Source organism: Ceratotherium simum, chromosome 3 (genome assembly GCF_057802395.1).
Source record: "Ceratotherium simum simum isolate JZ-2026a chromosome 3, ASM5780239v1, whole genome shotgun sequence".
NCBI lineage: Eukaryota > Metazoa > Chordata > Mammalia > Perissodactyla > Rhinocerotidae > Ceratotherium > Ceratotherium simum.
The window spans coordinates 39,442,154-39,464,956 of NC_141902.1; the positions used below are offsets into that span (position 1 = coordinate 39,442,154).

At 38.2% G+C, this 22,803-nt stretch overlaps 1 protein-coding gene across 3 annotated transcripts in view; it reads right to left on the reverse strand.

The window, feature by feature from the left end:
• The window catches only part of ZNF106 (zinc finger protein 106), a 61,613-nt gene that overhangs the window by 9,390 nt on the left and 29,420 nt on the right, over positions 1-22,803 (reverse strand). For 2 of the 3 annotated variants that reach the window (XM_004421468.3, XM_087425846.1), the window contains 11 exons: positions 18,741-20,924; positions 17,006-17,639; positions 15,685-15,754; positions 14,174-14,328; positions 14,029-14,089; positions 13,209-13,550; positions 10,445-11,225; positions 10,018-10,073; positions 9,277-9,422; positions 7,721-7,855; positions 2,698-2,814 (listed from right to left, as the gene is read on the reverse strand). In XM_004421468.3, the coding sequence (XP_004421525.1) occupies positions 2,698-2,814; positions 7,721-7,855; positions 9,277-9,422; positions 10,018-10,073; positions 10,445-11,225; positions 13,209-13,550; positions 14,029-14,089; positions 14,174-14,328; positions 15,685-15,754; positions 17,006-17,639; positions 18,741-20,924 (4,681 nt within the window). The remainder of the gene's footprint in view (positions 1-2,697; positions 2,815-7,720; positions 7,856-9,276; positions 9,423-10,017; positions 10,074-10,444; positions 11,226-13,208; positions 13,551-14,028; positions 14,090-14,173; positions 14,329-15,684; positions 15,755-17,005; positions 17,640-18,740; positions 20,925-22,803) is intronic. The other variant, XM_087425854.1, reaches the window with a different exon arrangement.

Below are 22,803 nucleotides of genomic sequence, written 5' to 3' on the forward strand. Positions count from 1 at the left end.
CTTAACATTATAAACTCATGTCTAACTTCAACCCACACTATCCTGATCATAATTAGAACTTGGTTCTCTTTTTATGCCCTCTCTCACTTCCCTTAAGCTAATGATAATGAATGATCAACCTTTTTTTCATACTTTAATACATTTTCCATGCCACAGGCCCAGGAACTCTTTCACTGTTTTCCCTTTGGTCATCCAAAATTTATACAATCTATTAGTCATGATGTTTCCAAACTTCTCTATTGAGAACTACTTTCTTAGACAATTTCAGTAAGTCTCCCATTCACCACCTTTCTGCTATTCTGACGTTCTTCTGACTTCTGGTTCTATGTCATTTCTCACGACATCATTTAGTGGACTACAGAGCCTTTGTAACAGTCAGAGTGCATGATCACATCCTGAATTCCCACACAATCGTTTACCTCAGATTTTAGACTTGCTTCCCTCATCCCCACATCATTCTTGCTCAGAAAGTCTCTCACTTTCCCAAAACCTCTAAAAACATACTTCAGGTGCAGGTATGGGGTAAAACTCCCAGAAACTAAGCACAAAGTAGCAGCTGGGAACCTACAGAGCTGAGCACGATTTCAGCTATTTTGAAGTGCTGGGGAGACAGACTGATGGAGTTCAGTGCCCAGTGGTGGCCAGGCCCTGTTGAACAGCCCTGGTTTTCTGTTGACATCCCAGAAGCACCACATTCTAGGAGCACGGGCAAACCAGAGAAGGCCCAGCCCTCACAAGCCTTCAAAATTCACATCTCTGCAGAGATTCTCAAATCTCTGTCTTGAGGTCCACCTTCTCTGGGGCTTTCCAACCATTTAAAGACCGTTTCCATTTGAATTTCTTGTCATCATCTTGCCTTAAAAGTCCTGCTCCTAATTTCTATCTTTGATAATATTAATCTCACAAAAAAGAACAGAATTAGGTAATTATCAAGTTTTATCCTTTAAAATATTTTTTTAAATGCATTTTTTATTTATTGTTTTATTTATTTTTGTGAGGAAGATCAGCCCTGAGCTAACATCCGTGCTAACCCTCCTCTTTTTGCTGAGGAAGACTGGCTCTGAGCTAACATCTATTGCCAATCCTCCTCCTTTTTTTTTCCCCCAAAGCCCCAGTAGATAGTTGTACGTCATAGTTGCACGTCCTTCTAGTTGCTGTATGTGGGACGCAGCCTCAGCATGGCCGGAGAAGCGATGCGTCAGTGCGCGCCCGGGATCCAAACCCAGGCCGCCAGTAGCGGAGCGCGCGCACTTAACCACTAAGCCACGGGGCCGGCCCTATCCTTTAAAATATTTTAAATTTATTGTTTCTTCTTCATTTTTATTGCCCTAACCAAATCTAATCTAGGCTGTTAGCACTTGGCAACTGGAATGCAAAAACCTTCACTAATTACTCTTCTGTGATCTATTCATACCAAGCGAATCAAATAACTTGGCACTTAATTTATATACATACTAGATTTCTTCTAACTTGATTTTAAGCTTCTTAAAGGCAGAAACCATAACATAGGGCCGGCCCCATGGCTTAGCGGTTAAGTGCACGCACTCCGCTGCTGGCAGCCCGGGTTCGGATCCTGGGCGTGCACCAACGCACCGCTTCTCCGGCCATGCTGAGGCCGCGTCCCACATACAGCAACTAGAAGGATGTCCAGCTATGACATACAACTATCTACTGGGGCTTTGGGGGAAAAAATAAAAAAATAAATAAAAAAAAAGAAACCATAACATATTTTATTGCATCCCTTATAAGTAGTTCCAGCTAGCATGTGGAAGGAGAGATAGGAGGTACTCACTAAACACGTGAATGATACTGTAACTGGGCATAACATAGTAAACATTCTAACATGCGGTTAAAAGATGACCAGATGACCTTGGGCTACAGGCTACAACTAATTAGTAACCAAACCTATCACTTCCACCTCTGAGATTACATCTTTTATCCATTCTCTTCTCCTCATCCTTAGTCTAACCTTTCATGTCAGCTTCCATTACAAAGCCTCCTAAATGGTCTCCCTGCCTCTAATGATACCAGTATTTTCCAATCTCATCAACTCCAGAGTGACTTTTTCTAAATTACAATTTGGACCATGTTGCTCATACTTTAAAGCCTACAAGAGGCAGTCCAATTACATTAACAAAGCACATGGGGCCATCAAGAACCGGTCCCTACTCATTTCCTAAACCTTATCCTGGGGCCTAGCACATACACATGCTCAATAAAGGTTTGTTCAATAAATGAATTTATCTTAGGGTTAGGAAAGAATGAGTCCACGTGGGCATGAAGGCAAACCTCTGACTTAGTCCACTTCACAGAAGAGGCTACCCTCATGAAACCCTAAATCAGTTCCAAACCACATCAATGTCATACTCCAAGGAATTTAAGCTCATTTTTCATGGTGTCATTCTTAAAATGAGATAGACCAGTTTAACTTGTGACTCATTATTTGGCCCCAAATCGTCAAGCTTGGTTTAATTTAGTAGAGTTACATTTTAGTCCTGGCACACTTGGGCCTCAGCAGACAGAATGCAGGATCTTGTTTCACTTATACCAGGAGACAACAGTTTTTGAATAGCAGCTAATTCTGTTGCTTTCTCACACAAGAAAACAGGAAAATGTCTGCCTTCTACTTCTTCCCACACACACTCACATTATTTTCAAGTGGCATGGGAATTCAGCCTTCTCTCCCCAACCACTAACCTTTATGTTGAAGGTGACCACAGTGCCATTTGCCAATCCTGCATAGAGGATTCGCCATCTACTGTGGAGGCAGAGAACCCGGTCTTCCAGCTGTAACTGCTCCACACATTCTCGTGTCTGATAAAAAGTACACAACACCTAATCAGCAGTGGTTAACAGGCGAATAAAATGTGAAAACAATTCTTCTGAAAGCAGAGTGTGAAATGATTGTTATGAGGAAGAAAATGTAGCATCCTCTATTTTGTAGAAGACTATCTTAGATTTTTTTCTCCTTTGAAATATGTGGCCAAAGACACTCAAGCTGTACATAATATCAAAGACAAATAAAAATTCTAATAATGTTACCCATGTTTCTAATTTGGAATATAGAAATTCTTCAAAGGGCACTATGAATTGGGTCTTAGCCTCTTAAATTGAATAGCCAAATTAAAGCTGCATTTGACATCTAAAAAGGAAAATGAAGATTATAGGTGCATACTGGATAACTGCATTAAGCAAATATGTGCTTTTCTACAACTGATTCTCTAATTCAATAGCTCCCAAACGCATCCTTCAAACCACTGCCAGGTTAGTTGGTCCAAAATTACCCAAGAAACTTTAAAAATATATAGAACTCCAAGTTCACCCCAATCTCTGAGATTCTAATTCAGTAGGCTCTGGAATATGTATATTTTTAAAAATTTCTTTAGTAATTTTGATACATATCCAGGTTAAATAAGAGTTTGCTTTGACCTTCAAGAAATTATTTCCATGAATTTCCAGGACTGGGTTATACTAGCAAATCTAATTACCTACAACCTAGAATAGGGCCAGTAACATAGTAAGTGCTCAAGATTTGCTGCTGAATGAAACTAAGTGACTAAAGGCCCAAGTGAAGATTTTGAACAGGCTTGGATACAGAAGTTGAAGTCAAGATGGTTGTAAGTGGGTAGGATGGGACAAGCTGTGGGTAGGATGACAAAAGCTGTAGCTGTCAAAGCCTTTGATCTCTTCTCCCAACCTTCTTTCATACCTAAAAGAGTCAGTCTTTTAAACTATTCAATTTCCCCCACAGAATTACAAATATAAATGCCACGTATCAAATTGTAAAATAAAGAAAAAGACAATAAATATAACCAAATGTTAAAATTTCATGTTGTCTCTGTAACTCAAGTGAAATCCTTTTATAATTTTATAGGTGAAATTGAATACTATATAGTAATAAAAAAGAACTATTAGTACATGCAACAATATACATTAACTTCAGACACTATGGTGAGATAAAGTTAGGCATGAAAAAATACAAGTAGTATGGTTTATTTACATGAAGTTCAAGCACAGACTAAAATAATCTATAATGACAGAACTCAGAGTAATGGTATTCTTTGAGGGGGGTGGTGACTGGAAGGTGTATGAGGGAAGATTCAGGGGGATGGAAATGGTCTATATTTGATCTTGGTGGTGGTTACACAAATGTATACCCATGTAAAAATTCATCCAACTGTATATTTAAAATTTGTGTACTTTACTAAAGTTATACCTCAATTTGAAAAACTGGCTAAGAATTTTTTTCACTGTACAGTCTCACTATGCCAAATACTACTCAGTTAGAACCCTTAAAAATACTGAGAAATCTTTTAAAAGTTTTTGCTAATTTTATAAATCAAAATGGTACTGAACTTTTGTTTTAATTTCCACTTATTGGCAAGACTCTATTATTTTCAAATAGTTATCTGTATTTCCTCTTTTTAAGGAATTTGTTTCTGTCTTTTCCCAATTTATGTATAGGGATTTTAGAATTTCTCTTCTCAAAGGGGTAAGCTCCTTACAACACAATATTAACCCCATGTTTTTTTTTTTTTTTTAAAGATTTTATTTATTCATTTTTCCCCCAAAGCCCCAGCAGATAGTTGTCTGTCATAGCTGCACATCCTTCTAGTTGCCGTATGTGGGACGCGGCCTCAGCATGGCCAGAGGAGCGGTGCGTCGGTGCGCACCCGGGATCCGAACCCGGGCCGCCGGCAGCACAGTGCGCGCACTTAACCGCCAAGCCACGGGGCCGGCCCATAACCCCATGTTTATCCTATGTTACAACTATTTTTCCCTCTTTTTACTTAAGACTATTCTCTTGACAAAATTTGTTTACAATTTTTTAACAGCTTTTTTGAACTATTATTTCTACATAATAAAATTCACCATGTAAAAATATACATTTCCTTAAGTTTGGTAAAGTATACAGTCATGCAACTATTACCACAATCAACTTTCAGAATGTTTTCACCACTCCAAATAGTTACCTTTATCCTCTTTCAGTCAATTCCCACTGCCATCCAAGCAACCCTGATAGTTTTGCCTTTTCTAGACTGTCATATAAAGAGAACATACAGTATGTAGTCTTTTACATCTGGCTTCTTACAAAGCATGTTTTTGAGGTCCATCCATCTTGCTACATGCAGCAATGGTTTGTGCCTTTTTGTTGCTAGCATTATTCTATCTTTTACATTCCACCTTTATTTTATACACCGCCTTTAATCTATCTACCAGTTGATGGATGTGTTAATTGTTTCTATTATTTTACTAAAATGAATAATGCTGCTATAAGGTTCCTTCTTTCATTCTGGATATTGGAAATTTGTGTCTTCTCTCTTTTTTGATCAATTTAGCTACAAGTTTATCTATTTTATTTATCTTTTCAAAGAACTAGCTTTTGTTCTCACTGATTTTTCCCTATTCTTTATCAGTTTTATATACTGTTGATGTCCATTCTGCTCTTTATTATTTCCTTTCTTTTACTTATTTTGGGTTTAACTTTTTCTGCTTTTTCTAATTTCTTAGAAACCTAATTGATTTTAAACCTTTCTGTTTTTCTAATATAAGCATTTAAACACTATAAATTTCCCTTTCAGTAATACATTAGCTGCATCCTACAAATGGTAAGTTGTATTCTCATTTTCATTTAGTTTGAAATATTTTCTAATTCCCCTTGTGATCTCTTTGAACCATGGGTAACTTAGAAGCATGCTATTTCATTTCCCCATATTTGGGGATTTCCCAGATTTCTTTCTGTTCTTGATTTCTAAATAAATTCCACTGTGGTTGGAGAGTATACTCTAAATGATTTCAATCCTTTTGAGATTCTCATTGAGACTTATTTTATGTCCCAGCACATGGTCTATCCTGGTGAATGTTCCATGTGCACTTGAAAAGAATGTGTATTCTGCTCTTTGGGGTGGAGGATTCTATAAATGTTAATTAGATCTTGTTCATCAATGGTGTTGTCCAGTTCTTCTATATCCTTGATGATTTTCTGTCTAGTAGTCTATCAATTATATAGAGAGAGGTGTTGAAGTCTCCAACTATACTTGTGGATTTGTCTATTTCTCCTTGTACTTCTATCAGTTTTTCTTCATGTATTTTGGAGCTTTGTTATTAGGTACATTTATTTATAACTTATATCTTATTACATTGTTATAATTGTTATATTACTATATTTATAATTATATCCTGCTATACTGACCCTTTTATCATTATGGAATACCACCCTTGTCTTAAAGTCTATTTGCCTGATAGTAACAAAACCACTTCAGCTTTTTGTTACTATTTGCACAGTACATCTTCTTCCATTCTTTTATTTTCAACCTACTTATGTCTCTGAATTTAAAGTGCATGTCTCATAGCACAGATTTTGTTGTTTCTTCTTTACCTAGTCAATCTCTGCCTTTTGATTTTAGTGTTAATTCACATTTAATATAATTATTAAATATGGTTAGATCCGGGTCTCCAATTTGCTATTTGCTTTCTATTTGTTTCATTTTCATTTCTCTGCTCTTCCTTTTCTGCCTTGATTTCTACTAAACAAATATTTTTTTAGTGTGCCACTTGAACTCCTCTATTGAAGTTTTTAGCTCTATTTCTTTGCATTATCCTTTTAGTGGTTGCTCTAGGGCAGTTGTTCTCAGAGTGTGGCCCCCAGACCAGCAGCATCAGTATTACATATTAGAAATGTACATTCTTGGGCCCTATCCCAAAACTACTGAATCAGAAACTCTCAGAGGAGGGTCCAGTGGTAGACATTTCACATACATATCTTAACAAGCTCTCCAGGTCAATCTGATGCATACTGAAGTTGTGAACCAGCACTCTAGGGATTTAACCTCTTTAAATTATAACAATCTAGTTCAAGCTAATACTGACTTACTCCCAATAAAATATAAGAACCTGTACCAGCACAACTCCATCTCCTCCCCCTCCTGTGTGTTCCTGTTATCACACATATTCCATCTATATGTTAAAAACCTAATGATTTAGTACTATAAATTTTGCTTCAAATAGTTAAGTCTTTTAAAGAAATTAAGAATATACATATATTTTTTTAACGCAAACAAATTTTTCTCATCTCTTTCAATGCATTTAGAGTTAGAAAATTCTTTCTCAGGGGCCGGCCCCGTGGCTTAGCGGTTAAGTGCGCGCGCTCCGCTGCTGGCGGCCTGGGTTCGGATCCCGGGCATGCACTGAAGTACCGCTTCTCCGGCCATGCTGAGGCTGCGTCCCACATACAGCAACTAGAAGGATGTGCAGCTATGACATACAACTATCTACTGGGGCTTTGGGGGGAAAAATAAATAAATAAAATTATAAAAAAAAAAAAAGAAAGAAAATTCTTTCTCAGAAGAGATATCCACTTCTAAGTTTTCAAGTTTAAAAAATTTAAACATTTTACTCTCTTTTCTATCTAGGGTTAATTTTGGCATATGATGTGAAAATAAAAATCAAGAGTAATATTTGTGGGAAAGATCAAGATTTCGTTTACTACTATTCTTAATAGTAGTAAACAAAAAAATACTGGTAGAGAGAGACAGAAAACATTCATTTCTCATAAGCCTCATTTCTACCAAGGGTTATACAAGTGTACTAAAATAGGTTCAAAAGCAAAAGAGAGAAAGTGGGCAGAATGAAGCATCTGTCTCAGTGTCTCCACTGTACAGAGTAAATACAGTCAAAGCAGTTCAATATTATCACTTTTGATTTCTTTGGACCCACTTACCTTAACATTATAACAGCGAATGGTGTGATCACTGGAACCAGTGTAAAGGGCAGCATTCTTCCCAGAGGTCTGAGTAACCAAGAGGCAATTCACTTTGGAGGTATGGCCCTCAAAGACACCAATGCACTTCCGACTCTAAAGTCAAGCACAGATCAGGTCATTACTTGTGAATACAAAAGGACTACATAATGCATTTCCTCAACAAAAAGATGCTAAAACATGTAGTTCACTGCTGTAGCCTCAGTGCCTAGAATAGTGCCTGACACACAAAAGGTGTTCAGTAAATATCTGTTCACTGAATGCCCAGCAAACAGTCACATGTAGTGCACTACCTGCAAATATACGTTAGCTGAGCCATACCGAAAAGTACTTAGGGCGATTTGCTACAAGACAGATCAGAATTTTAATTAATGCCTAGGGCAAGGCTCTCCAACATATGGACCAAAGATCTAGCATATCCAAACTGTAGCTAATTACCCAGATAAGTTCCCACATTTGATAAGTAGCTTGTGAGAATGCTCCACAATATTCAAAGACTGTCAGGTGCCATCACAGGTCCTAGTGGTCCAGGCGTGTGGTTTCATAAGGGAACATCCTAAATGTTATCTCTGCACACATACTAAGATCTATTTAGAATGTATATATATACACAAACACGCATACAGACACACACACGTTGCAATTAGAGTTAGAGCCAATCTCCCAAATCTTATACTTTTACTTCCTGGTACCACTGCTTCCTTTCTTCAGTCATCCCTGTTGCCCCTCACATCGTTAGGCAAAAGTTAATCTATACACCTGCTGCCTATGGCCAACACATTTTCTTGGTCCATCATCTAACCTTTTGATTTTCAAAGATTTTCAGCAATTTCAAATACTTTCATGGTTGTTTCTTCAGACAACATAGTGTTCCTAAAGTTTCCTGGCTATCGTTGATAAACAGAATTAGTTTGACATGTACCAAATTCAAAACTCAAAAGTTCATTCTATGAAAATTAAGAGTAATAAGCATCAGATTATACTAAGTGTGGGGCAGTGGAAGACTGTGCTCTCCTTAATAACCTGGACAAGTAATCAACTGTCAAGGGAAATGCCTCCTCTAATACTTCCCCAATATTCATTCCAACCCTTCTCTACTACGTAGCAGCTATGCGACTAACCTCATCACCAACTCCAGGGCTGGGACCTGAGAGCCCAAGCCAATTGTGGAAATCCCATCTCCCTTTGTCAAGTTATTGTTCAGGGAGTAAAGCACAGGACCCTTTTTTGGTGGTGGGAGGGAAAAGAAACCTCAGTGGCTCCTGGCATCTATCTGTGAGCAATAGGAGAACTAGCTTTAGGAAGAGGTGATACCAGAGGAGGCAGAGTGGAGAAAGAAAGAAATTAAGTCCCCAGTGACCCTGCTGAGCCACTGGATCAACTGTATCTAAAGTTAGTCTAAAGCCCACTTCACCTCTGGACAGCAAATAAGCTCCCCTATTGTTCAAGAAAGTGCGAATTGGAGTTTCTAAAACCTGCAACCAACCATAAACATTCAAATAGATATATCAACTTACAACCAGATTATAAGCTCGGACAGTTTTATCTGCTGAACAGGTATACAGTAAGTTCCCAAATATCTGAATTGCATTCACTGCAGCTTGGTGCCCCTCAAAGCTCCCTTCTGTGGGCTCATCGTCATCTCCTGGCTCTGAAGATATTTCTAGAAAACAAGAATATGTTTCAGAAATGTGTCATCTGGGTCTGAAAAGATAGTCAAAAATTAAAACCATTACACAATAAAGTGGTCCCTGGATTCTCCTTAAAACCTAGTTCCCCTAGCAAAACACCACATTCTTCATTAATGATCTTCATTATGAAGATTTCATAATTAAGAGACGGCAGGGAAGGAAGGCCCTTCCCTTAGGGAAAAGACAAATATTTATATAATGAGTTTCTGAGTGATACCTGTAAGGTACCAAATATCTCTCCACATCTAGTTTCCTCTGCTGCCAGTTATTTCACTGAGCAAGGCATTATATTTTAAGCAGTTCCTTCTCAAAGCAAAAACCCCTGGAGCCAGCAATACTTTAATACTAATTTGTTGAGCAGATAAGAGAGCCAGACAAGAGAGACGGAAGTAAGAAAATGAAAAGCCAGGATCTGAGGCTTTAGGGATACCATAATTGCTGGTCAAAGCTATCTTCCTGGTGATAACCCCCCACCCCACATTCTACAAGCATATTTAAGTAGATTTAAACCCTGGCTCTAGCCTTTTTTTTCTGTAATTAACTTAAATGAAATTGAACAAAAAATACCTGAAGAGTTCTTCGATCCTTTTATGGAGGAGATCACAGTCTGAGTTTCTGCCACACTACAAAACAATAGCAAAAGTCTTCTTACCATCTGTGTGAACAGGACAGGTAGCAAAACTTATATTTTCCTGACTCAAAGGATCGTTCTAAATAATGGGTAAAGTAACAATGATATAAGAGATCAGTTTTCCATCTGAAATTTCAAATATGAAAGGAAATAAAAGTATAGTAAATATTTACAATACAAATGAGAAAGCAGAAAATCTCTACCGCCAAGATTTGATTCTTCCATATCCATAATCCATACTAATTTTCTATAAATTTGATTCTTTTAAAAATTCTGACTCATAACAAAAAGTTCTGTTTTTTTTTAAGAAAAGAAGAATGGTTAATGAAAGCTGCTCTGACTGGAACAATACCACATCCTTACCTTACAGGGATGCCATCCTTATAGCGCGTGCCAATCTCACTGGTAGAGCTCACTTCATCACAACCAGAACGAGAAGTTTCTATTGAATTTTGCTCTGTGGAGTTCCAAATATCCTTTTTAGATGGGCTGTCTGGTTTCTCTTCTCCAGATTCAGAAGAATCAATAGCTACTACTTCTAACTGAGGATTAGGAATTTCTAGCACTTCCAGAGACGAGTCACTCTCTGGCTCATCTCTGACACTCTCTTGTTCTGGGCCAGTTCTGCTATCTTCCCAGGTGGACGTTGTTACTTTCCCCCCTTTAGCTGACCTGCCAGTTTTTAGTTTCCTTATGGGTTTAGCAGTAAATACATCCTGTTCAGTGTCACTGTTCTCAGGAACATGGGCAGCCCGTAGAGTTTTCTTCTTCCTAAGTTTCTTCTTTTTCTTGCTTCCCCTAGTTTCAGCTGATGTCAGAGTGGACTCTGCCTGTTGTTCAGGTTGGTCAGCTGGAGAGTGGGGCTCCTTCTCTAAAGGGGTTTCTGAAGCAAAGGACAATCTTGGGAAAGAACTGGTACAGGCTTCAGATCCACTGTTGCCTTTGGTTGCCTCTTCATCTTCTTTATTTATGCTAGGAAGACCAGCTGATTGGGAAGAGGGAATGTTTTCTCTGTTTCTGGTATTTCCTTGCTCCACGGAAAACTTCAGTTCTTGGCTAGGCTCATGGAAACTTTCTGTCAGCTCTGATAAGGACAATGTTGCAGCGATACCTGGATAAACTGGACAATTGTCACTGATCTCTCCTGAATTGAGGAGAAAAAAAATATTGCATCTTTTTTTCTATCTGCTATTTATAGTCATAAACTGCAATTATTTACCACTGATTGAATCTCTACCAAATAATGACATTTCAATGATATGTTAACTAAACCATCACTGTTAAAGCTGTTATCTCATCCCTCAGCTTCAGATAACCTACACAAATTCCTGTTACAGCACGTACTACACTTTTCCTTGTATTAATCTCACAAATAACATGCATGCCTTATACCCTACAAAAGCTCCTTATGGGCAGGGATTGTGTCTATCGATCTTTTTTCTTTCCTTCTTGTTTGAAATGTCCACATATTTAACACTGTATTTTATTCTTTGTAGATTCTTAAGTGTCTACTTAGCTAAACTGCTCTTACCTTTATTTCTTAGACGTTTATTCATTATGCATTTTACCTGTACATCATCCAATTTAAAAGTCAGCTGACTTAAAAATATGTTTTCTTTGACTTAGAATTTAAACTGATGAAATGATCACAGACATACCCAAAGACATACAATATAGTGTTATAGAGAATACTAAAAAAAGGAAAAAAACCTAAACATTCAAAGATTATATAAATTATTGTATATCCAGATTATTATGCAACTTCTCAAATATTATACAATTAGTAAAATTAAAATATTTTAGATGAATTATTTTTAGGATACATGAAAATTGTCATGATATATTAAGTGGAAAAAAGTCAGTTTATAACAGACTATAATTTGTCCTTTGTATAAAGTCTACACATAAACATACAAACATTTATGATCTAAGAAAGACTGAAATAACATATAACCAAATAACATCTATATTTTTATAGTTTTCCAATTTTTTACAATGAACATGAATTACTTTTGCAATCAGAAAAAGAAACTTAATAAAAGCTATTTTTTAAAATATTAGCTTAAAAAGTCACTATAGGGGCCGGCCCGGTGGCGTAGTGGTTAAGTTCGCGTGCTCTGCTTCGGCAGCCTGGGGATTCGCAGACTCAGATCTCAGGCTTGGACCTACGCACCACTTGTCAAGCCATGCTGTGGCAGTGTCCCATATAAAGTAGAGGAAGATGGGCACTGATGTTAGCCCACGGCCAATCTTCCTCAGCAAAAAGAGGAGGATTGGCAACAGATGTTAGTTCACGCTCATCTTCCTCACCAAAAAAAAAAAAAAAAAAAAAAAAAGTCACTATAATGCTTCATTACTAGTTTTTAAAAAAACACTAAATACTATCTATGTAAAAGTAACAAAATTCAATATGAAAAAGATAATATACATATCTAGATTGCTGTTGCAACAGGTAGCAAAATCTAGGGTAATTCTTCAGACTTTTTGTTTTTGCTCAATTCACACAATGCCAGTTTGCTTACTTTTACTTAATTTCCAATATAGCACACCATGTGGTTATGCAAACTTCAGATAAGATTTTAAATAGCTTAGAAGTTATTCTCAAATGGTAACCAGGTGAGTGTTATTTTATAAAAAGAGTAAAAACCCTGGCTACTTCTCAAAACCACCCAAGTTCCTATTAGGTGATTCCAAACCCCCAAGCCCTCTGTCTTTCATCATGGCCACCTGCCTCTCAAGCTTATATTAATCCTGGTTTGTATTTTAGATGATAAAGACAGGTAAGAGCTAAGAAATTCAGAGGATATATCTTATCAAGAAAACTGAACAACTTCAATCAATGTGAGATAAACAAATTTATCTCACAAAAAACAATTCTGCACCAATCCTAATAAATGGAACCTTTTAGGTGCTAATACAAAGTCAACTTAGTAATCCTAGATTAGACAAAATCAGAGAAATGTTACTTAAAGTTACTTAAATAATCCTCCTGAATGAAGGACACTTCAAGAAAAATTAACTGTAATAACTTTAGTTTTAACGGGCAAGTACGACTTTACACCACTGTTATAAAATTGCCCTAGACCCACTACAGGGTTGCCCTTAACCCAGAGAAAAGTTTACGTACTATCAGCTTGCAGTAATTCCTTGGACGCATTGCAAGCAGAGCCTTGTGACACAGCATTCACATTTTCGTCTTGTCCAGGAGACATGGGTTCTTGTTTAATCTGAACCGATGAGTCTGGAGCAGGAACCATGCCATGGGCTTGGAAAGCAGGAGATGTGGTTACTTGGAAAGGTACTCCAGTGGATGATGGCGACACATGGGAAGATGGAGGCTCCAGAAAAACTGGGAAAAAGGGAGTAGGCAGCAGCATGGCATCGGCAGACGTTTGAGATCTACTGTTCCTTTGTTCTCGTGTAAGGCTACAGGGAACCTGGTCTGGGCGCTCAGAAGGTTCGTATGTTTCTAGAATGGGAAATACACATACATACATACAAATGCAAAAATGTATCTGACAAGTCACTCCCTTCTGAGCCAATTTATATTTTTAAAGATTACAAGAGAATTTTAAAGTCTCTCATTATTCTTCCAAATAGGTTTTCGTATAATCTATACAACCACCAAGGATACAGACAGAACAGGCATTAATATTCCAAGTTTTCAGATTTTAAGTGATTTATCCAAAGTCACATAGGTACTAATGAAAGAGCCAAGATTTGAACCCAGGTCTTTTGATTCTTAACCCAAGCCTCCTTCTGTAACATACTGTCTCTGCTGCTAAGTATTTTTGGGATGTACAGTCTCACAGGCCTTTCTGTAGAAGGTGAAACCAAGGAGACATGAGAGAAATCATATGATTTTTCATGATTACTTTAATTCCCCTCTATAGAGAACAAAAAAGTAAGCTACAGAGGACACAACCCATCAGATTCTCTCCAAATACCTTGTAATCCCTGTAGAATCTGTATTCTATGGGTCCTCAGTGCACTCATCTCCATAGTTATCTAAAAATAAAGTATTTTGTTAAGTATTTTGAAATCCAACTTCAGAGACGATAAATTTTCACTAAATGTTCCATCTGCTGTTACCTGCTGCTTGAGCATAAGTAGCCTCTGAACTTCAACATAAGCTGTCTGAAGCGCTGCACGGGCTTGCAGAAGGTTGTTATCCATGCACTGCAATGATTTGCTTAGTTCTTCCTCCCTTAAAGAAATATTCAGCAGCTGGTCAACCTGAGACCGTTCTGCCAAAAGAAACCATAAGGCTCAATTTAATACTGGAGACTGCTATTTTTAATACTACAGTTCCTCAGGAGATGGAACTACATCAATTATCTAGGAAAAGCCTCTATTTTCTCCCCAATAGGTCACTGGAGACTCAGCAAATCTCACAAATCATGAAGTCAAGCCTGATGTTGTGAGATCTAGAAACCAAAAGTGAGAACTGGTAAGATGGAGGTACCTCATAGGTTCAAGTATACCGCCACACGGTACCATCTTACCTAATCACCATCTTCTATCACTACCCTTCCAAGTGAAAACTTTGTCCCAGGTAAATCAACTGTCATAGGTTTCATTACCCATTCTTCCTTTATCTACCACCCTCTTCACCCAAAGCTTTTGCTTAGATTGGGCCCCAGATCTTAGATTGGGCCTGCTTGTACTCTCCTCCCAATCCATAATTATTCTAGTCTATTAGTTAACATAATATAGTTCTCTTTATTAGAGAAGTCTTCTTGAAGAAGATATAGTTTTGAAATAGTACATTTAAGTTACCTGAAATAAAATGTTCTGCTATGTCTATTTGTCATCTTTATGTTTGTCTCTTTCCCATCCAACATGCCAAGACCTCTCCCTTAAACTCCAGACCCACATATCCAACTACTAACTTGATATCTCTACCTAGGTGCCTCTAAGGTCCTTCAACTCAAGGGATCCAAAAGGGAACTCATCTTCCTCTACCCTCAAACTGCTCCTCTCATGGAGTTTTCTAGCTCTACAAATGATACACAGTTGCCCCAGCCAGAAACTGGGGGCATCCCTGACTCCTACCTTATTCATCACATCCAATCACCCAAGGCTCATCCCATCACTTCCCACACTAGCCCTTATACTGGAACAGAATTAGAGTCAGTGGAAAGCAAGACTCACAGAAGTGTGTCAGTGAGGGAGCTACACTAATAACTTCTCTCCTTAATTCACATGAGAAAAGCAACCAAGATGCCTCAAAAGTGGAAAGTGGGAGAAATGGCTATAAATGACCAGGAAGGACAAAATTTTTAAATGGCCTGTATTCCTTCATCCCACTGAAAAAGCCCAATGAGACTTTCTGGCTTTATACTGAACTCAATTTGTCCGAGATATATATTTACTTTAGCTTACAGGTCTATGTGGCATCATGTACTTCTTCTATAGTTACAACTGGATATAGTAGAAAATCAAACTTTTCTATGCCCTTAAGCAAGACAACAAAAATGTCAATAAATAAATAAATGGGCAATCAGCGTTTGGTAACCACAAACTATACTTTGTGTCAAGTTGTAAAAAGGCTGAATTGCCATAAGAACAATTTCTTTCTGCCAGAATATTCTGCGCTATACCTTTCTTTCCTTTAATTTTCCTTCTTTTATTTTTTCTCTCAAGACTTGGGAGTTCAGGAGAAGATCCATCCTGAGGAGATAAAGAAAATTGAATAATATTAAATTATTTTAAATTATAAAAATATATAAAGGTCATTAGCCAGGAGAGGAAAAAAGACTTCTAAAATAGTCATACGTTATTCCTCATTATTGCTACTACCTCTAACAGGACAGCAGGAGTCTCATGTACATGGTATGAACTCAAATATTAGTTGAATGAATTTATCGGATAAAAGAAAAAAATAGACTCTATGATCAAGTACCTTCCTAGCATCCTAGAAACAGTAAAGCCAATGGGGCTTAGGCAAAGCATTTCACCTTGGTGAAGCAGGGACATAGACAGAAGGATGGACAAAGCCAGTAATAAATATAGCTGATTTCATTGCGGCATAATTTCTACTTTAAACTTCAGAAAGAAAATCTTCACAACAAAAAGCTAAACAGTTTATGAGACAGGCCCAAAATATTAGCTTTGCCATAGGACAATCTCTCATCCAACAATATCCACTACAGTGTCTAGTTCAAAGGGGCAGAGTTGGAATTTGAACCCAGGTCTATAATACATGCCCTTAACTACTTGGCTATATATTACCTCAGTATAAAGGAAATAGCCTATTTTCTCACAGTGCCAGATTCCAGACTATACTACCACCAGCAACTCTTTCTTTTCAGAAAGGGTTCCTAAAAGGGTTAAGCAGTATTAGCAACAGAGATGCCAGAAGAGAAGTGGTGTCAGTAAAGGAATGGATTCTGAAAGGGACAGGCTAGATAACTGAAGTACAAAAGACAGACAGAGACTAAAAATATTTCTAAGACTATGCTCATATGCCCTCTAATAGTACTAAAACTACCTTAGTGTTAAGCCTAGTAGTCCTGGGTCCAACAAGCATACATGCCCTACAAATACAAATGCAACACTAGAATGCCTTTCCCCAGTAGCAGCATAGAATGCATCATGAAAACAGATCAAGTTACAGCTGAAGATGTGGCTTACTCCTTGGTCCGGTGATACAAAGAATCACTGGCTTGGAGACTAGTTTTAGAGATGACTTCTTATTTTCCTCGTACTGTACCTTCATATTTAATTACATTTAACTCTGTAGAATTACTCAGTGAAAGAAACCAGCAGAATAAGAATATGAAAGTAACAGCCTCACAAATCTTCTGTGCCAGAGTATTCCAACCCCTGATACCCAAGAAAAATCAAACAGTTAAATCTTTCTTATAACAGCCAAGTCACCATATGAAATGCTCTAAAAAAAGCACAGGGAACCATACTCACTCCAGTGGCTCTTCGTTTCTTTCTAATACTCTGGCCATCATTTTGTTCAGCACCAGAGGTACAGCTACTATCTGTGGCTGCATCCGCCAAACCAGAGATTGCAAGCGCTGAGGATGCATTTGATGATAAAGAGTTTCCTTCTCCATTACTCTCCTGGGCATTCTGATTCTCTGAAGGTGGTGTAGAACTCTCCTGGCTGTTCAGGTCTTTTGCCAAATGCATCAAAGGTATTGTACAGTCAGAGGATAATTGCGCACTATGTCGTCTTCGAGTAGCAACATTTTCAGCCCTTTCACCTTGTCTTAGGGAGGCAGCCAGAGGTGTCACTTCCTGCTTGAGGCCCATGGTTGTTTTCTGACTCTGTGCAGCCCTCAATGAGTTACTAGGTGGAAAAATCTGCTGGGGCTCATTTTCTTTGCCTGTACCTTCCTCACTGAAGAAGCTATACACAGAAGGAGCCCTGTCCATGATGACGCTGCTCTCAGAAAGGCTTCGCTTCCTTGCCAACCCAGGGGATGAAGAAATGGAAACGCCTTCCCAGTGGAATCCTTCTAGATTGGACAGATCAGGATCCCCATCCAAATCTAAGACCTCTTGTTCGTTTTGAACTAGAGGCACCATTTCTATGCCAAACCTTAAGAAAGAAAGAAAAAATCATAAATCAGACATGGTTGGGGGAGGGAAGGCACCACTTAATGTGCCAGACTCTGTTAAGCATTGAGGTCATAAATATACATAGGATGGTTTCTGCTCTCAAGGAGCTCAGTCTAATAAGAGTTCAGATATAAAGTAAATAACTACATTATAAGTATTGTAACAAAACAAGTACTAAATTAGAGATTTGTATACAGCTATGAGAATGCATTTAAGGGAGTAAAAATTGAAGGTTTTATTTAACATGGAGCTTTAAACCACCAATAATATGTAATTATTAACAGCAAACAAACCAAAAACAAAAATGTTTATTGAGCATTCACAAGTGCCAGGCACCATTTATAATCTCAATAATACTCACACATTATGTGAAGAGGGGCACAATAAATACAATATTTCGATACAGATAGAAATTTAAGCCTAGAGCGCTATATAATTATAATACAGCAGGATGATTTTCAAGTAGCAAACCTATGTTGAACGCTGCTTTACCATTCAAAACGTTTAGTATCTCAACATAAGATGAACAGCCAAAATATTACACAAGTGCTTAAGAGAAAGTATTTTGTGATCATAAATATAACTCCCAGAGTAAATACAGAAGGTTAACTATCCATAGGTTCCAAGTAAAAGGTAATGAGAATAGTTACACTTAAAAGTTGTACCACTCATGAAGATCTAGAGATAGATACAGATTTTACAGGCATACTTTTTTTATGCTGTCACTTTCTGGCCCCTATAACCAAAGTGCTGGATTTCTGATGATTTTTTTCCATGAAGGGGGTAGGCTACTTTTCTCAGAAGTAGGTGTGCTTCTTTTTAACCTGAATCCCCTGCTAGGAAACACTTTATTCCATTTGTTATATAGAGTAGCACTGACTGCTACTCTACATAATGTAGGTAATACTTATATGTAGATGATATTTAATGTAGATATTTAAATGTAGATGATATTTAAACCAGACATCTACAAAGTATATTTTTGCAAATATTTAATTAAATGTAACAAATAGAATTCTCTTGACCAGGGCCAAGGTTTAAAAAAATGAAAGAGAAATGGACACTGAAAAGAGGCACACACCTGGGTAAGCCTTTGCCTAGCTCTTGCTTTTTCTTGGTTACTTGCTGAATGACCTGTTCCCAGTTGACGTTTCTCCGAGATGCATTTAGAATCTGCCGAAGGGTTGGCTTTAGCCCAGACTCCTTCTCTGTCTCACTCTTTCGATGACCGCTAATATTGCGAATGCGGCGAGCACTATTGAGGTTTGGCTCTGGCAGGTGTGCTCCAGTTTTGCTCTTCAAACTAATGTGCCGGGTTAGATCTCTCTGGAGCGAGGCAGGAAAGCCAAGCTTACTCAGTTCAGGCAGGAGAGGGCCTGAGGGTTGACCTATATCACTTTTCTGAAGCTCTGCATCCAAGCTCGTACTCTCAAAACCTTCTGTTTCATAAGACACAGGAGATTTAACAAGGTCATCAGCCTGTGCATCTTCTAGAGAGCTTTTCAAGTCTAGCAGTAAGCCAGAGTGTGGACTGGCTGCAGATGTCATTTGTAGCTCAGATTCTTTCTGGTGAACTGTTGAATTACATGGCGAAGCGGATAGTTTTCTAGATGTTTTCAGGTTCTGGTCATCCCCCTCGTTCTTATCAGCAGCGTGAGTGCTGCAGGATAAAACTTCTGTAGTTGCAGAACCCAGGGTTCCAATTTTTGCTCCATGCTTTTCTGTGTCAGATATCTCTCCATCACTTTCTTCTTGCAATGCGTGTACTTGAAACTCAATCTTCAAAGATCCTTTTTCAGACTCTTCTACATTCCTACTTGCTTTTGCATAGTTCCTGGTCTTTTTAGAAGTGCTAAGAAGTGGATTTTGCAAAGACTCATGACATTGTAGCACTTCTTTGACTTTTTGTAATGTATCACTTAAATTTTCATCAGGTTCCCTCTGAGTGCCAAATGTACTTTTATTCCCTATTGAAACACGAGGACATGAACTTCGCAATTTGGATATGTAAGAAGAACCATGATTGTCTTCCATAGTGGGTTTGTTTAAGGGATTTGAGTGTTCTCCAGGAAAAAAAGAATTCATCTTGGTATTTTTTGAGGGATTCTTTGAATCTTGCTTTTGAGGAACTGATTTAGTGACTGGAATTGGAAGGAGTGGGGATTTTAATGTCGGCATCTTATTTAAGCTATGCTCTTGTTCAGGTTTTTCTGTAATGGGGCATTCTCTCACCACCTCATAGGAAGCAGTGCAGTCAGAAGTGGCTTTGTGATTAAGAGATCCAGTATGTGTTTCTTTTCGTGTTTTCAGCATTGGGGAATTATTTGTTTCATCAATTTGGGGCTCTTGTATTCCTGTGGTTGTCAAGCTAAAATCAAAGAAAGGCTTATCTATCATTTCTGACTTGTTACCAGTGACTTCTTTCTTTCCTGACTGTAAATCCAGAGTCTTCTGGGAAGGGTAAGGTGTCCAGCGACGGAGCTTTTCCCTCGCTATGCTGCCATTCTTTCCACCAATTTTGGAAGCTATGGTGTCTGTTTGTTTAGTGTCTTGGCTTTCCAGCTGCTCAAAATTGAAGTCAAATAAGCCTTCTGAAGGAAATTTATCACTTGTAAATCCTTCAGAAGGATCTCCATATGTGGCAACCGTACCAACTTTGTCATTTTCTTGCCGCTGCCAATTATATCTCTCTTGATTGTATTTGTTTGACTTAGATTTCTTGTTCCATGGCATACTCATGTCTGCCATTTGACAGTTAGAATTTCTGTTTCTGCCTGGTTGAAATTTGTCTCCGGGGCCACTGTAATTCCAACCATTTGTACTACGGACACTGGATTTCCAGTTTCCATTACTGCTGTTCACATGCCAACTGGAAAAGCCACCTGTTCCTTCAGAATGCCAACTGGAATTCCTTCCTGTACCACTATGATTCCAATCTACTGTTCCACTATTTGAATGCCAACCACCTCCAGAATTACTGTGGTTGTGAAACCAAGTTGAGGAGCCTCCCGCAACACCCTTATGCCACCCGGAACATCCTCTTGGTCCACCACTATTCCTCAAAGAATGTGAAAAGCTGTTTTTCCTAGTATTGTTAAAGCCATCTTTCTCCCATTTCCATTCCCGCTGAGGAGGTCCACGATGATGCCATGCTGGCTGACTGTAGCTCTCTCTGTCTTGGTAAGGGATTCGGTCTTCTCGTCTCCATTGGGGTCGCCTGTCATCAGAGTTTATTTCTTGGCTGCTATTGGAAGGTTCATCTTGTCTGGAAGAAAAACAGTTTCTCATTAGTGATGTAAAGGAATTCTTATGCTCCCTTTAAAGGCATAACCCGCCACACTTCCCCACTACCTCCTTCCTCTGTTACTTAGAATATGTAATAGAGTCTATTTTTATTTCTAATAGTGGTTGCTTTCATATCTTTAAATGATATAGTTACTTATATTTCATAACTTATTGATTTAGAAATTAAACAATATCTTGTTTCTCCTATCATCCCAGAAATACTAAAAATTAGACACATTTACACTATCCTCCCTTTCCTGCTCCTGTTTTTCTTGGCATGTCCCAGGATTTCATCCCTGTCTATCATCCAATTGCTATTTTTACATTATGCAGCTTTTTGAAAATAGGAACAATTATATTTCACAGCCATGATTAGTTATCATAGTTAATACAATACAGTTGCTCTTAATATCATGACTTCAGTTGTTGGTTCTTTCTGAAAAACCCAGTTTCTTAATCTATTTTAAATGGTAAGATTATACTTTGCATAATCATTTTCATTAATAAATACTTTATCAAACACATTCAATGACTGTTAATGGTGAGAGAAAATTTTATGTATAGTTCCTGTTCCTGAAGGGCTTACAACCTCACTGGGGAAATAGGGTCACAAGCAGGAGTAAAAAAGGATACAAATAAGTAGCACCCACAGTAAGTGCTACAAGGAGCTCCACAAGCTAGAGGTTTTTATAAAGAAGCTACAGCTGTCTGAACTATTCATGTTAGACAAGGAGCCCACAGAAATGTGAATAAATTTAAGCAAACATCACAGAATAGGTATAAAACCATTTTCCTCTACAAACTGCCTATGGTATGCCCTAGCACAGTGCTTACCATATGGTAGGTGCTCAAAAAATTGAGCTTGCTAAAAATACTTGCTAAAATTTATTGAGTACCTACTGATTGTCAGGCATTTAGTGCTAAGCACTTAATATAGATTATCTCATTTAATTTTGACAACTCTGAAGCAAGATTCTTATTATTCCTACTTTTCAGATGAGGAAATTGAGGATTCGAGAGGTTAAGTATCTTGTGTAGAATAAAACAGCCTGTAAGTGGTGTGGCAGAGATCTGAACCTTGAGAGTCTCACTCCAGAGTCTACACTCTTAACCACTAGGCCTTGATAGAATGAAAATCCCAAAACAAAGTTTCTACAGTTGAGTTCCCTCCACTGAACTTGACTTACATCTTATACTCAGTACTGACTTTTAAAAGCTTCTAATGTCTGTAAGATTTTGGTCACAAATTGGAATTTCCTCTTTTCTCACAAGATGGAATTAAAAGTCAATTTACCTGAAAGTTCAAACATCCACTTACATTATGAATTACAGCCATTTCTAAACAGGAGTCCTAAGTCCCCAAGTGACAAGTGCTATCACACACACTTGCAGGATTTTTGTACCACCATTAACCAAACAGCTTTTCTCTTTCGCTTCTAAGCGGTATGCAACTTTTGACACCCAAGAAGAGCAATGACTCGCTATACTAATGTGATCCAGAAATGGGAGGAAAATTGGGCAACAAATCAGTCACAAAGCAGAATTCCTAGACCATCATGAATTTGCCAGATCAAGGGGACAACAGCATGCAGCTAAGACCACAGCCCAGAAAGAACAATCTAAATTAAAAACCTTGGGCCGGCCCCGTGGCTTAGCGGTTGGGTGTGTGCGCTCCGCTGCTGGCGGCCCGGGTTCGGATCCCGGGTGCACACTGACGCACTGCTTGTCCGGCCATGCTGAGGCCGCGTCCCACGTGCAGCAACTGGAAGGATGTGCAACTATGACATGCAACTATCTATTGGGGCTTTGGGGGGAAAAAAATAAAATAAAATAAATTAAAAACCTCATGAAGGAAAAAA